This window comes from Martes martes (assembly GCF_963455335.1).
Source record: "Martes martes genome assembly, chromosome: X".
Taxonomy (NCBI): Eukaryota; Metazoa; Chordata; class Mammalia; order Carnivora; family Mustelidae; genus Martes; species Martes martes.
In genome coordinates, this window is record NC_137897.1 from 85902134 (window position 1) to 85918073 (window position 15940).

The window sequence follows — 15940 nt, forward strand, 5'->3', positions numbered from 1 at the left end:
TTCCCTGTCTACACAGACCCCAAATATTTCAGAGGCAATGGGTGAGGAAATCTGTTTTCCATACTGGCAAAACTTAAGCCCTAAGAAGATCAAGGGCTCTAAAAGCCATCCAGACAAAATAAAAACAAAGAGAAAGAGATGACAGCCGTGTCTGCAGATTCCCCATCAATCCTCGTAAGCCCATCAATCAAATGGCACACACAAGGACAGAAGCAACAGTAAATCTGGAATCATCAACTGGGCTGTTTTAACTAATCATTATTTAAACAATGAGGCAGAAAACCACGTGATTTTTGTCTATTGGGGATCCGGTCAGAACAAGGCCAAAATGAAGTGATGGTCTTGATTTCATGATTAAAATGTTCCATAACAAAGAGCCTTGACCGTGCATTGTCCTTTCTGCCTGGTGCCAAATTTAGCCAAATACAGACATGGACTATCCAAGCCAGTCCAAGCCATTGCAACACATGTGCCTTCAGCCTGCACGGAGGAAGATCATATTCCCAAGTAGCAAGAATACCCACCAGTAATCGAAGTGACTGACAGGTGTTAACATTAGAGCTGTCATCACCAGAATTGGGGAATGGGCTGGGCTCCAAAACTTTGAGTTTGGCTAACTTTCAGTACACTCAGCACCTATTTTGTAATTAGTAGGTTTGTCCCTGTACCCCCAAATTTTGTTATTTAATGTCCTTGCTGTAACCGCGCAACAATGTTTGATTTGTGGGTTACCCCATGCATACCAATCTTACCAGTGAGGTTAGGGTAGTTAGTTCCTAATCATTCAGCATCTTCTGTAAACAGCACTTCCTCATGTGCTCTGCACTATATATATATATATATATATATATATATATGTGTGTGTGTGTGTGTGTGTGTGTGTGTGTGTGTGTGTATGTATGTATATTTCATAAAAAATGTTTGTGGTTAAATAAAATTGGGAAATCCTGGGTCTAAATTAAATGGGTTTCCTTCCTGCAGGACTTCTCAGAACATTTAATGTGCCAACGAGCACTGTGAATCTCTAAGAAAGCCATATAATTTGCAGCATTTCACCACATTATTTGACCACAGAACCGTTTTATGAAAAGCTGCTGGGGAGCAGGAGATGGGGACAATTTTTAGAATATACTCTGGGAAATGTTGTCTTAAAGGTCTGCCCTCCATGATTTCCAAGTAAGTAACAAAAAGGAAGGAGCTCCCCAGGGGCAATACACACTCCTTTGGAAGTCTCCTATCTTTTCTGATGGACGAAGGATAGTGTTTGGGGCATTGAGAACAAAGGGCTTCTCAGGACATCTCAGAACATCTACCTGAGCCATGTGAGAAACTCTTTGTCAGTCCATTCAATCAACAATCACATATAGAGATTCCACAATGTATCAGCAGCTGAGCATTAAAAAAAAAAAAAAAGTTTGAGACTGCTTTAACTTTGCACAGTGAAGACGGAGCTTACAGAGATAATAAGATATTAAAAACAAGCCTTAAAAGATAACCCCAGAAGTCCAAGTAGGCAGAGGGAGACATTTTTTTTTCAGGGAGGGCTGGGGGGCAGAGGGAAAGAAAGAGGGAGAATCTTAAGCAGGCTCCACGCCCAGTGCAGAGGCCAACATAAGGCTCAATCTGAGATCATGACCTGACCCAAAATCAGTAGTTAGACTCTTAACCAACTGAGACACCCAAGCACCCCCAGAGGGAGATATTTTAAAGAGAATGAACTATATAGAGAGGCAAGGATGCCTGCCAAGACATTGTTCTGCTCCCCTGAGCACTGCTTCACAATGTTTCTATATACGCATTATGTCACACATTGACATTTTGTAATGTGTTCCCCAAAGAAATGGGAGTCAGTGCTTGAAGGAGTTGGAGAAAATGTGCTGTTCTGCGTGGCCTGCTGTAGGATGAAAATCCACCCATCACTGGACTGGAGCTCGCTTACCTGGGAGATAGGGATGTTGCTTCATTTAACATTAAGAGCAACCCCAGAACGCCAAGATGTGGTATATTGCTACAAAGTATTGGAAATTCATTCTAAGAATGACGGCAGTAAAGTGGAGGGGAAAGAAATATCGTTTATTGATATATATGTAAATTGTTTAGCAATTTACATATTTTGTCTCATTTAATGATGAATTAATTGTATGCATACATATTTACATCTTGTGTTTTAATTTACAGAGTGCCTTCATATCCATTATTTCTTTTGATCTTCAGGAGAATTCTGTGAGCTTGAGTGGGGCAGGTGTGACCAGCCCCTTTGTACAGAGAAGCAGAAGGCTTCGGATAGTTAAGTGATTAGCCCAAGGTCACACAGTAAGTTGCAATATTAATACTAGAAACCAAGTCTTCAGATTCCTAGTCTTATGTCCTTGATTTGTGTTTGTCATACATTACTTCAAGAGACTGAAGGTATAGAGAAGTAGACTTATGCCCAATATAAGGTGAATCTTTCTAAAACTCACAACTTTTCAACAGTGGACTAGACTGAAATGGTTATAGAGTATATCCTTGCCATAAGCGGGAGATTAAATATCATGGCTTCTCAGGTCCCTGTCAATGCTAATATCCAGTGATCCTAAAATTCCTAGGTTCTTTTTCTCCAAGATGAGGTTTCCAGTGATTAAGCCTATTCCTGGGAAGCTCTTGTTTATTATATACCTGGTCCTCAGGAAAGAGATACTCTTTGAGAGATGCTGAGGAATTCAGACTTTTCCCACTGTGGGTAAATTCATTGCTTTGGTACAACACACACAAATCACATACAACCAATGCTTCCAGGTGTTGCTCAGCTCACAAAATGAGGAACAGATAGAGGTCCCAAATTTAGAAATGTTCTCACATACATGAGTTTGAGTTTTACCAGAAATGTAAAATCTTGAAACACCACTGTCTATGTCAGAAATTTTCGGAGGAGCCGTAGTTCTGCATTTGAACACTCATCAGTCACACTGATGCATAGAGTCTGCTTCTTTTGAATCTATCTAGTTGTTCAAACACCAAAGATATTTTAAGGGGTAGAAAGTATGGACTGATAATAATCCACAGTTGTCTTCTCTGATGGGAGACCAGGATTCCCTTTAGAGCCAACAGAACCAGCCACTGTTCCAATTCCTTTGGAACGTATTTTGTCATACAATTACAGCTCCCTATGCTCAAGAGAATGGTGCATCTGTCTGATGGAGACGCCTGGCTGCATTCTTTCCCAGATATTAATATAGGTGGCACTTTAGTAGCATAACCAATGACATGAAGAACCTGATTTGGAGAGGAACAGATGGCAGCATCTTTCTTGGGCTAATTTTAGGATCCTGAAATAGTCCCTTTCTCACACAAAACCATCAGTGGAACCAAATTAAGACAGCTATGTCACATGGAAAAGGGAGAAAGAAAAAACGTGGTCTAGTGTGAGGCAAAGACAATGAACCCAACACTTCAGTGCTCCCCCTGTATCTAAGTCCTTTCATCAACTATGAGGGGTTATTTCGACCTCTTTTCACCAGAATGGACCCTGAACACCAACAAGAGACTGCCTCAGAAGAAAGGAGCCAACAAATCTTATTTTGAGTCATATGCATCGAACAATCAAGGTTGTATTGCATAATAGCTACATTACTATTCATAAGAATGTGTAGGACCTAGGTTCTAGGTCCTCTGCTTAGCAGACCAGAAAGTTGAGGTTAACTTGAAAAGACAGAAGCAGAATGAATTTCAAAGGCTCAGACATATGGTCCATTGCTTGGTCTGCTGAAAAGACCTTTCTTCCCAGGGAGACCTAAAATATCAGGTAGCAATGATGGAGGAGGAGGAAGAGACCCCCCACCCAAAAATGATGCCTCAGGTACAGGGTGGGCATCCAGGTATCTGGAACAACTGAGAAGAAGAGTACTTTGAAAAAAAGTACTTACCTGTTTTCCATCCAGTGTGTAGAGTTTTTTGACAACCCCAGTCTCCAGCTTGATGGCTTCAGTGATATCAGTGAGGACTTGCTCAAAAGAGTGGGCTGTCTTCTTGTTCAGAAGCACACGTACGGCTTTCCGAGGCTTCACCCCACTGCGGATGATGGTCACCAGCTTGGGGCGCACAAAGTCCTTGTTCTCTCTGGCCTGGGCACTATTGCTGCTAGCCAGGGACTGGGGGGCTTTCATATTGGCAGAAGTCTTTACGTTGACAGACCAGTTGGGATTGACATTCTTGGTGTACTCCACCTTTTTAAAGAAGTTGTCTGAGGAACAAACATAGCTTTCCCCTAAGGGAAGAAATAAGTGGTAATTAGTTGAATAGCAGATACTCGGACTATTCTAACCAAACTAATGCACGCTGACCTTGGAGTAGGACTTTTGGATACATGGTGATAGTAACCAACTGTAGGCACAATTTCTAATTTGACTGTCTCTCTAACAACTCGCCTCGTTTCAAATTCAAGGGCAAGTCATCAGCAAAACATTCTTCATTATAATGGCATACCTAAGTTGACAAATGCTATAAAGCTAAGGGTTTCTAGGACAATGAACACTTCTAAATATAATCTAATAAACCAGGTTCTCAAGCTTCGTAGGATTTTACTGCAGTTGAAATGCCTATGTCAGTTTCTCAGATATTTGTTAATATCTGGGAGGCATTACTGGAGTGTTTTTAACATGTCTCTATTTCTTAATGTTCCTGTCTTGTTTCTGAACTCACATCCCCATTCCATGGTTATAGTATAAACCAAAGAGAACTCTCAGAATGAATACAGTTTATTCCAAGTTAAAGTGACCCAGTGTCCTTGCATATTGGGCATAGAGTTCATATTTGCCAAGAAGCCAGATTGTCCTTTGCACAGAGTATATGGCTAAGTAGTAGAATACTAAAATGTGAAACGTGTGTGTGTGTGTGTGTGTGGTGAATATATATATGTGATGTGTGTGTGTATAGTTGTGTCCTATATTGTTCAACCCCAAACCCAAGAGGAAAACTGTCTAAATAACAACATGCATGCACACACACACACACACACACACACACCGTTGCTTGTGTTTGCAAATCTAGCCATTGCTTGAGAAATACTTTCCTCTGTTTCCACCACCCAACCTTCATCTTTCCATTTTCCTAAATACTACACCCTCGATCTGTGTGTTCAAGGCCATCTTCACCAGGGCTCACCCTTGGCTGCCACAAGTAATGAGGTGGAGATGTGAGAATACATTATACAGCCAGATTTATGGATTGGAGAAATCTAGCATAATTTTCACATTTACCTTGGGCTGGAGGAAATGACTAATACAGCGGAAGAAACACAGGGGCCAGAGGCAAGGGGCAGGAGCGGGGGATTAGACACCTGGGACTAGAAGCTAGAGAAAAGAGGAAGAGAGGTAGGCTCAGCCTGGGGGAGAGAGAGTACTGGAAAATGTTGCATTTGTTGCGTAAAACACATTAGCCTCAAGGTATACAGAAGTTCATCCAGAGGTCGAGCTGCAGAAGACTAGTGTGAGTTAATCAGGCTTAACTCATCAGTAATAACTCTAAATAAATAAGTAAGTGAACACAGGCCAGGGCAAAGAAAGCATTAAGCACAATTATAGTCTGATGGCTCTTCCTTTGGTCTCAGCAGGAGAACCACGCAGGGACATTCAGAAGCACTGGGTTGATAATTCACTCCTTTTGCAAATATCGATTGCTTTGCTGTAGCACCAAATCCTTTAAGTCGTGTTAATTAATAAATTTCTCAGGTAGTGAGGAGAGAAGATTCAGTCAGATTCTCTAGGGCACTTTTGTGGACATTTATGTATACGTGTGAAGGGGAAGGGTGAGGGGCTTCCAACGCTGCCCTGAGTCCCAGAGGCTATTAGTCTTCTGTCTTGACAGGATCAAGAGATGGTTTGTAGGTGAACATGGGCATCCTCTCCCACTTGGTGCACATGCACACACACACACACACACACACACACACACACACCTCCAGGATGGAGTAGTCAAAGAACTCAGCCAAAAGAAACCCTAATTTCTCTGGCTCCCTTGCTGGCTAATCCCACCTAACCCAAGTGATTAGAGGCTAGGGTCTTTAGTTTGTGACTTAAAAGGGTGAAGGGGCCCTTTTAATTCCATCTATTCACAGCCAATATCCCCTACACCCTAGAAATGGCCCCTCACCTTAGCATGCCACCGGATTCACAGGTACCTTCCAAGAGGCTAGTGCCTTTGAGTCAGATGTTTTCCATAACTTGTCAAGTACTTTAAGACTCTGACAACTGGTAGTGTTGAAATGTGTGAGGCTATATATTTATGATTTCACTCATCTACAGTCTCCTCTGGAGAGTCAGCTGTGTAGCCCTATTGGGACTCCGGACTTATTTTGCTCCCATCTCTTAAACCTCTTAAGCCTCTGAACTATGAGTATGATTAACCACCCCCAGATGAAAATGAACATGATGGCAGACAGCTATAGTATCATATGGCACCACGAACTTTCCGGAGGGCCCAGCTCTCGGCCAAATCTATGTTGCGGTCCTTCCAACAGTACATTTTAGTCTCTCCATTCTCTCCTTTTGGCCCCAATATGCAGTAATGGAAAAAGAACAGCTGACGTGATGTCAGTAGGAATGGGGTCTCCAATACACAGTGTGTGTCCTTGGGCAAGTTACCTAACCTCCCCTGGCTTCAGTTCCTTATCTGAAAAGTGGGAATGATAATAACAGTACCTACCTCACAAGTGGGGAGCGAGGCACAAATAAGAGGGTGGCTAGCAAGTGCTGAGCCCAGAGCCTGGTGCACGGTAAGCACTTGATAAGACCCACCTCTCGTTATCATTAAACCCCTAATCTGAAGGAATGGAGAGAGAACAAGAAAGAAAGAGCAAGGAGGAAAGGAGGAAGAAAGGGCTGAGAGAAAGGAGATAAAAAGAGGAGGAGCGAAAGCCCAAGGAAAGAAAAGAGAAAGAAGCAAGGGCAGCCATCTTGTAACTGAGCTATGACGGTTACATAGTATGACCACTACCCAGGCCTCAAAGATAAGGATTTCCTGCTGGTTAAGAGGAAGTGTCTGGTTGCTGAAAATGCCATACCCAGGAGCTCAATGGTTAACCACAGCGAAGCCACTTGCTGCCACTCCTGATGCACACTGAGGGCAAGATATTTTGTAAGACTTTATTTTTTTAGGGCCATTCTAGGTTCACAGCAAAATTAAGGGGAAGGGGCAGAGATTTCCCACACGACCCCTGTCCCCACACATGCATAGCCTGCCCCGTAATCAAGCAGCCCCTACCAGAGGGCGGGATAATTATGGCAGTTGAGGCCAGCACCTTGGGGAATCAGACAGACCTGAATTCTGGTCCCAATCAGGCCTTTATGAGCAGTGTGACCTAAGGGAAATCACTTAATCTCTGAGTCCCAGCTTTTCCATCAACAAATTGAAGGTATTACACTAAGCGACATCTCAGTCCCCTTCCAGCCCTAAAGGTCTATAAGAAGGAATTTTCTTCTCTTTTCCAACCCCAGAAGGCAGTAGGAGGTAAAGTTATTATGGTCATTAAATGTTAAAGAAATAGGTGCCTACTACTGAGGACTCTCCACTTGTACTACTGGAAAGACATCAAACGCGCTCCTTCTCTAGACCAAGGCCTTCTTGTTCTGATTTTGCAAACATCTGCAACGTCTGCTGCCAGAGCTCCGTGCTTCCTGCACACCCAGCTCCCTGGCACTTGGAGCTGGATGAGGTTTCAACTTTACACAGCTGGGTTCCCATCCTGCCACAGCATCCAAGGGCCATTTCCCACCCATAGAGAGCCTAGAAGGCAAGCTAGCTTCAGAGGCAAGCAAGGCGACAATTGGCTGGAACTGACAATCTGCTTCAGGATGAGGGGGTAAGGAAATGAAGTCATGGAAGCACAGCTGAAAGTGCAGGAAGGGAGCAAGCTGTGGGCTCAAGATGATCTAATGTCTACCTCCATTCACTTTCAGTAGGGCCCCATTTTCAAAAACATTTAATGCATTCATGTTTCCTCAGTGCAGAAACACTTCTGACTGGGCTTCCTCCTCTTTGCCAGGGCTTCCTCATTCAAGAAGGAAAATATTAAATGATACTTTATTGTATCCTCATATCTATTAATGATGCATCTCTCTCCCAGGTATCTTTAAATCCTTCTCCTTGGCGATGTGCCTGCTTTAGCAGCTAAAGGATAAATTAGTGGGAGGGTAGTTTCATCTCATCTCATCTCTTTTCAAATAAGCTATGGGAAAGGAACTGGATCATAACTAGTGTCACCATTCAACTCAGATTTTCCAACAAGACTGTCCCAGTTGGAAATATTCTGTCCCATGGTCCATGTAATAATGCTCAAAACAGTACCCCTAAGATTGATCGGGGTACTCACAAACAAGGAACTGGGGAAAGAATTGGGCAGGAAAGGAAGGAGAATGACTTGGAGATGGAAGACTAAGCAAGACAAAAGGGAAAGTCACTGGTGGATTTCATTCATTGACCCACTGGGAATATGACTAATACATATATGATCACAACCTTAATGGCTTCACTGACTCTTTGTGTACCCAAGGAGCTGTGGAAAAGCTGACGTAAATAACCTGATTTGGGCCCAAAACTTTCCCCTTGTGACTTCCAGTATCTAAAAGACAGTAGACTAGAGGTATTAGACAAGGAGTATCACAGGCCAGAGTGATTATTAACCCATTGTTTTTTATTTCATTTTATTTTAGTCTAAATATTTAACAAAGTGGCCATTTGAAAACAGTATGTTCTATGTTCCATCATTCCTTTAAGATCTACAAAACAAAAAAGCAAAACAAAAACAAGGACTTCTGTACTCCTAGGAACTCCCACCACTGTAGTTATCTGAAAGGAAACTCAAGATCACCTAATCCAGTATTTCTCAAGTTTAAGTGCTCATAAGAATCACCTGGGAACATTTATAAAAAGACAGATTTGGGGGCCCTAACCCTGGAGATTTTGATTCAGTAGATCTGGGGTGTGACCCAGGAACTGATATTTTTCCAAGTCTCTGAAAGTTTGTGAAAGGCATCCAGGTTTGGGAACCTCTGTCCATTCCAACCCCTCACTAGCATCATCATTATTATTACTTTTTTTTACATCACTAACAATAATACCTTGTAGCTGTAGTTTTACCTTGTCAGTATGTTTTTCTATCTATTTCTCATTATATCCTCTCAACCACCCTGATAGATAACGAAGGCAGGTATTACTAATCTCTTTCTACAGATAAGAGTATTACAACAGTGACAGAAGATGTGGCCCATACATGCAATGGAATGTTATTCCTCCATAAAAGGGAACAAAGTGCTGATACAAGGCACAACACAGATAACCCTTGAAAACATTTTTCTAAGGGAAGGAAGCCAATCACAAAAGACCACACGATGTATGATTCAGTTTATATAAAATGTCCATAATAGGCAAATCTATAGAGACATAAAATAGGTAGGTTGTTGCCTAGGGTTGGAGACAATGAGGGAAATGGGCAGTGACAAGCCAATTGGTAAAATCTGGGTGAATAAAATGATCTAAAATTAGATTACAATGATAGTTGTACCACTTGGTAAATTTTCTAAAAATCATTGAATTGTACACTTAAATGGGTGATTTTTATGTTATACAAATTATACCTTAAAATGGTTGTTTTCTTCAAAAATGCTGCTTTGAAAAAGAGAAGGTTATTCACAGTGATGATAAGGACAGACCTATGGTCATGTTGTTAGCGAGATACAAACAAGGACAACTCAACAGTCATAGATATCCTTTACTGAGTGTTACTCTATGCCAGAAATAATAGTACACTTCATGCTCATTGTCTTATTTAATCCTCAAAGCAGTTATTTCCACTTTACAGATGAAAAACTGAGGCTCAAGGAGTCTAAATGGTTTCCCCAAGGTCACATGAGCTAGAAGGTGGCAGAACTTGGATTGACAACAAATTTGATTCCAAGGATTTCTTTTCCTGTGAAAACCTTCTGCCTCTATGACTAGAACCCACTAACTCTGACTCTTCATCAGGAATCTTTCCAAACTTTTCCAGTGTGAAGTCTCTTGGGGAGCAATGTGTATGAATGTCTTTAATCTTTCATTCAACCTCTTCCAATGGTGAACAAGGCAAGGGACTTCTCTCCTCCACTTCCTAGAAAGGAAGTTCCAAAGGACAAAACAGGAGAGAAAAGACCTTTTCCCTCTTTATCTTGCTTATCTCAGTACTCTTTCCCATCTGACTCTGCAGCAGTGGGAAAATGGGTCACGTTTCTCAACACTAGCCTAGGGATACCCCAGAATTTCCTTGACTGCATGGGCAGTACTCAGGATTGGGAGGGGGTTGAGGGCCAGTACAGCTTGTGGTTGTAAATGCTATATGAATAAATCCAACTGAACCTTATTTACATTCTATATAACCCAGGATGTACTACTATGCATCCAAGGGAGGAATCCAATGTATAAGGACTCCAAAGTGTCAGAAGAAATGGTGCAGTCTTCAAAATTACATTTATTGTCTATACTGAACTGAGATTATCACAACATACACACACACACACACACACACACACTCACACACACACATATATCCAGGAAGGAAAAGCAATATCAAGGACTTGTCCTTGATATTACAAAAATGGATTTGTGGGGGGAGATGTGTGCATGATACTTCTCTTATATCAGACACAAGAACATTCTAATTCCTACTCTGAATACAATGTCCCTGGGTTCAAAATTCTGCCCTGGCATCTGTCATGGTCTTTAAAAAATCACAGTTAGGGGAAATGAGGATACACTGGGTGATTCAAGGTGCTTTGTGACAATTATTACAGAGACACCCCTCAAATTTACCCGAGATATGGATCTCATGGTGACAAGACACACACCCTATCAATTACTATGTTGGACAGCTCCCTCAACCTCACCCTGAGTCCTCCCAGTTTGCCCTGACTCTCCTTCAAGACAAGGGCTAGGATAGTCAGTCCTCCGATGTGCAGAAAAACCCTAGGATTAACCTCTGCCTGGCCATCCAGCACACCATCCACACGGTCTAAGCCTTCTCAGCATGTTTTTTCAAGGTCAGCTATGTGGCAAAACCTCAGACTTGAACCCTGAGACCCAGATCCAGTAGCTGTAGGGACACTGTCGTTTAGAAGTAACTGGCCCCAAATCACTTGACCTGACTTGAGAAACAGCAGCTATGTGTGAGAACGTGGTCTCGTGCAAGGGAAGCCCTCATGCTCCTTTGTCTGAGAGCACAAGAAACCTAGAAGCAGCGAAGTGGAGGCGGGGTACTCCCACACCAAGTCATTTAATGTGCTGATTCCCATTCCCTGTTGGCTGTTTCATAATTTGGTTTCCCAAGAGATCTGCCTGCTCTAAACTCACCTGTGTCCGGGGAATGGAAGCAGGGGGTGGGGGAGGAGGGAGGGCTAGAGAGTCAGAGAGAGGTCTGGGGAGGGCCATTTGCATGATCAGTTGCTCACATGTTATAGCCATTTAAAAGCGGGCATAGGGAGGCATCCACAATATGAAGGACTCAACGAAGTAAAATATTAAGCACGTGTCCCAAGATCTATTTTCTAAATAACCACACACAAAAAAAGTGTTGTGAGTTAGCAGGCTCTGGTAAGAGCAGAGACTTCCCTCATTTCTAAGTTCTCAGCAACCTTGTCATAACATTCAATTGTAAAACCAAAGTCTAGAGACGCTTGAAAGGAATTTAGGTACAGTGAGTCAGTTCCTATTCTAATAGAAAGAGTCTTTATTAAAATACCAGACATACCTCCGGCTTTCTTTGGTATTTCTCTCAATGACCTCAGCCTTAGGGACACACCCCAGAGTGGGCTTTTAGAAGCGACAGCTGAGCAGTGACCACTTACCTAAAAGTATAATCCTTTGTGAATGTGACCAGGAAGTCCTGTTTTTAGGAGGCAGGTTTCCATGTGTTGCAATGTGCAAATAGCCTCTCAGCAGTCCAAAGGATATTTGGCTATCTTTCTGTGAACCCAGCCGAGGTTCCTTCCTCCTTTTACAGCCCTAATGAGTCGTGGTCTGGCTCAATAACGTTACTTAGAATTAATTATGAGCAAGATCTAGAGTAAATGACACAATTCAGATTTCCCTTTGTATACCCCGACAGAGAAGCACAATGCATTGTCACCACCATCCACGATCCAATGCCAGCAGAGACCGAAGGCCGTGAGGGCTAATGGCTAATGGCTCTGTCAATGCCTACAGACTCAGCAGTAGCAGCATCAACCTGGCGTTCTGACAAATCTATCCCCGAATTTGTTTTTTCAGCGCATTCCAAGAAATGTCAGCATGGCCAAGGATGCCACCCCCACCCCCCCACCAAAAGCCACCACCCTTGTTTTACCTTCCTCCAGTTCATCCATGCTTCCGATCTTCCTGGATCCATCAATGGTGTAAATGTAACGCACTCCCTGAGGCAGGTTGATGTTGTCAGACAGAGATCGAGTCAGGTCAGCCAGCAAGGCGTCAAAGCTGCGAAAACGGTCAGAGGACACAGCGTACACAATCCCCTTGAAGTAGCGGTCCCCATTGCGGTAGAAACGTACCTTCTTGGCTTTCTTCTCATTGCTCAGCGCCTGCAAGGTTCTGGTTCGGTAGAAGCTACAATGGGCACTGTGAGTGGGGCTGGGCAGCCCATTCATTCGTGAGCCTCGCATGTTCCTGGATGTCTTATCTCTTTCATCAAAATGTCCAAAATCAAGTTCCATATTTCGGTGGAACCTCAGACACCTGAGTGTTGGACAAAGGGGGGTGAAAAGAGGCAAGGAAAAAGGGGACGGGGGGTAGAATTCAAATATTAGCCAGATCCAGTTTTGCAATCTGCTGCTTGTAAAAAGAACTGGTTGAAAAAAGCCCGTGACCCATCTGCTGCTTGCCCCTGACCTGCAGGAATATTGATCTTAATAGACAAGAAGGAGGGGCTGGGGGGGTGCTGCTGGTGGTGGGGGGTTGGGGTGAGAGATAGGGAGGGAGGCACTCTGGGCGCTGTTCCAAACAGGGGAGAGGGAGGGATTTTGAAATCGCTTGAAATCCTGGGACTTATTGACAGTGGCTCCTATCAAATTGTAACTTCGGGCTAAATACATTAAAACTGGCATCTGTTTCCTCACACATGCCCACATGACTAACAGTTGTAAATGAATCCATAGCCCGACAAAATCCCCTTGAAGAGAATAGAAGGCGCTGGCTGACGTTCACATCTCCAGTTTAGGAAGCAATCTTTGTGCCTCAGTAAAAGGACTACGGAGGGGAAGGTTTTTCTTTTATTCCAAACCCCCTTGCCTACTCTAATGTGTGCATCCCTCCCCACCCGACCCCCCAGAATAAACCAGGATTCTCCTTTAAAGGGACAGCCTCCAGGGAATAGCTGGTGTCTTTGTACTATTCATCGAACCCTTTCCCCACCAAGCTGGGGCAGCTATCCAACATTCATAAGAAATAAGCTGGGAAAAAAAAGGATTAGAAAAATCAGTTATTTAACAAGTTATTAGCTCTGCTTTCTCCCTGGTACCATTTGGTCACAAAATCCTTTCCTTTCTTTCTTAATTTTTTTTAACATGTGCTCTATCCCTCCCCAACAAGGCAGCCGCACCTCTTAATGGAATAATTTAATCGTTGAAAGATTCCCAAATGAGTCCCTGGGAAGCATATGGGACCTTTCGAAACAAGCACACCTTTCATTGTTCTGGTTTTCTACCCTGACCGATGGGGCATTTGCCCCTCAAGGAAGCAATTCACCCCCAAACTTGTCTATTGCCCAGGTTCATTAGCTGAGGCAAAAGATGGTCATTTGTCAGGTTTGCTTTTTCCCCTTCTGCTGAGCCAGAAAGAGAGAGAGAGAGAAAGAAAAAAAAAGAGAGAGAGAGAGAGAAAGGGAGAGAGAGAAAGAAACAGAGAAAGGGAGAAAGAATCAGAGAAAAAGAGAGAGAAATCCAAACATGAAACCAAACACAACAGAAGCCTCGAGCATTAAGAAAGGTAGTGACCACAGCCTAGGAACCCAACTATTAACATGCATCTCACAGATGGGGATAAAAGGACTCACAGAGCAAGCAGGGCTCAGCTGCTACACACTGCCACATCGAGATATTTGCAAGGGACCAGGAGGACAGGAGATAAAGGAGGACTGGTGCCTAGGAGGCTTGCCAGTCTTGATCCCCCTTTTCTTCCAATGTCACCATGACCTGTGCTGAGCTCAGCATTGTCTCTGTCAGACAACCTGCAGTGGTGAGAGACCCCACCTCCTCAAGACAAGTAGCAAGCATTTCCCCGGGCATGCCAGTAACACTTGGCTTTGCTTTAGAATCACGGGTGGTATTATTCTAAATCAACATCACAGTGAAAACAAATGAACATCAAACTCACTTTTCCAAAGGAAAATCCCAGGTAGAGGCTTGGGAAAAAATCCGATAGAATAAGGCAAAATAAAATTTAAGGGAAAAAAAAGGAGAAGGAGAGAAAGAGAGAGAGCTAGAGCGAGCCCTTTGCCTTGTGCTTTTACCGCTTGGCATCTGTTACATTCTGCCTGAAAATCACTGGAAAGCCCCACTCACCGGTTTTCTGCTGGTTGGGTGGAGATGCTGAGAGAAAGAAAACCAATCTCTCTATGCCTTTGTTGTCTGAGCTCCAAGCAAGAAATTCCTGCCAGGGTGGATAGATGCCTTCTAGGTCCTAGTGCCTTGTCCAGCTTCTCCCCTATAACTCAGGCTTAGTGAATCCCCCCAACTCCTATGATTAATTACATGCTTTTTTTTTTCAATTCACAGGCTGCATTAACAGCTAGAAAGGTTTCATTTATAACCAACAGGAAATTGCAGGGTGGCAAAAAGATTGCACAGGCAAGTGCAGAATGTTCTAATGAGCAATGTGCTAGCCCCCCCCCCCACAACACCCTCTTTTTTAAAGAGAATTGGTAATTTCATTTGGCCAAAACCTTGGCCTAATCTGCCTGGGGACCAGACTCAGGCAGTCAAACCAGGCTTCTTAGAAATTGTAGCTCTCTTCCTCTCACCTTCTTGAGACCAAACAATCTAACCTGAACGTTCTTGAAGACATCGTTAGTTCATCCATCCAACAACTGGTTGTTTTTGAAATAAGGTCAGTGGTATAGACTACAAGGAAGAACAAAAGAGACAAGACAAGGGAAAAGAGTTCCAGAATTCCATGGGGGATGATGTCGGCAAAAGAACCCCAAAGAACTTTTAGCTTGCTGTAATAACCTGGTTAATAGGATTTATGGCATTTACCTATGAGAGTTTGTGAGTTCAAATCCAACCCAGAGACCTTTGCATGTGAAGTGAGTCTGATGGCTACAAGATAAACATTAATGGCTCCTCACATTTCCTGTTGGTTATGAAGTGTCTTTTTTATATCAAATATGGTAGAAAAGGGAAGGAAGCAACCACATTAAATGTATTAAATCAAATCAAACTATAAGAAAAAGAAGGGAAAGGTGAGAGAGTAAAGGAGGGGCGGGCTATCATCTTCACAAAAGAAGCTATGTGTATTAACAGGCAGAGTCTTAAAACACCGTGACTCCATTGTCGCTTGGCTTCCAGAAAGTTCAGAGCTAATAGCAGGCTCCTTAATGATCTTCTATATGATTCCTAATACAATTCACCCTCCTCTTTAGATATAACTGTTGATGACTAGATAAGCATTTTTTTTGATGCATGTGTTTTACTATAAGATGCCTCAAAGCAGGATAAAAAATAATGACATTCCTTTTCGGGAAGGTGTTGGCAAAGGAAGCCTAAGCTGTCCATGTCAGGGGGTAGAGAGCCCCCATGTGCAACCTGCCTAGTCAAGGATGTTGCTCTTCTGGCTGCCAAATAACTAGCTCAGGGGACCACCTGTGTCCGGTGTGTTCTCTTCCATTTGTCTCTGCCTTACATTGTGGACATCTCCAGAAAGATCGGGGTTATTCATGTCAAGGGCA

General features: G+C 43.0%; 1 protein-coding gene across 2 annotated transcripts in view; it reads right to left on the minus strand.

The window, feature by feature from the left end:
• Nucleotides 1–13250, minus strand: part of DCX (doublecortin) — a gene marked incomplete at both ends in the record, with an annotated part of 100180 nt that extends 86930 nt beyond the window's left edge. Inside the window, 3 exons of one of the 2 annotated variants that reach the window (XM_080795659.1) lie at nt 3906–4246; nt 12347–12732; nt 13046–13250. In XM_080795659.1, coding sequence (XP_080651785.1) covers nt 3906–4246; nt 12347–12732; nt 13046–13149 — 831 coding nt within the window. Of the gene's footprint in view, nt 1–3905; nt 4247–12346; nt 12733–13045 lie in introns of those variants that run through there. The other variant, XM_080795658.1, reaches the window with a different exon arrangement.
• Between the last annotated feature and the right edge of the window lie 2690 nt (nt 13251–15940).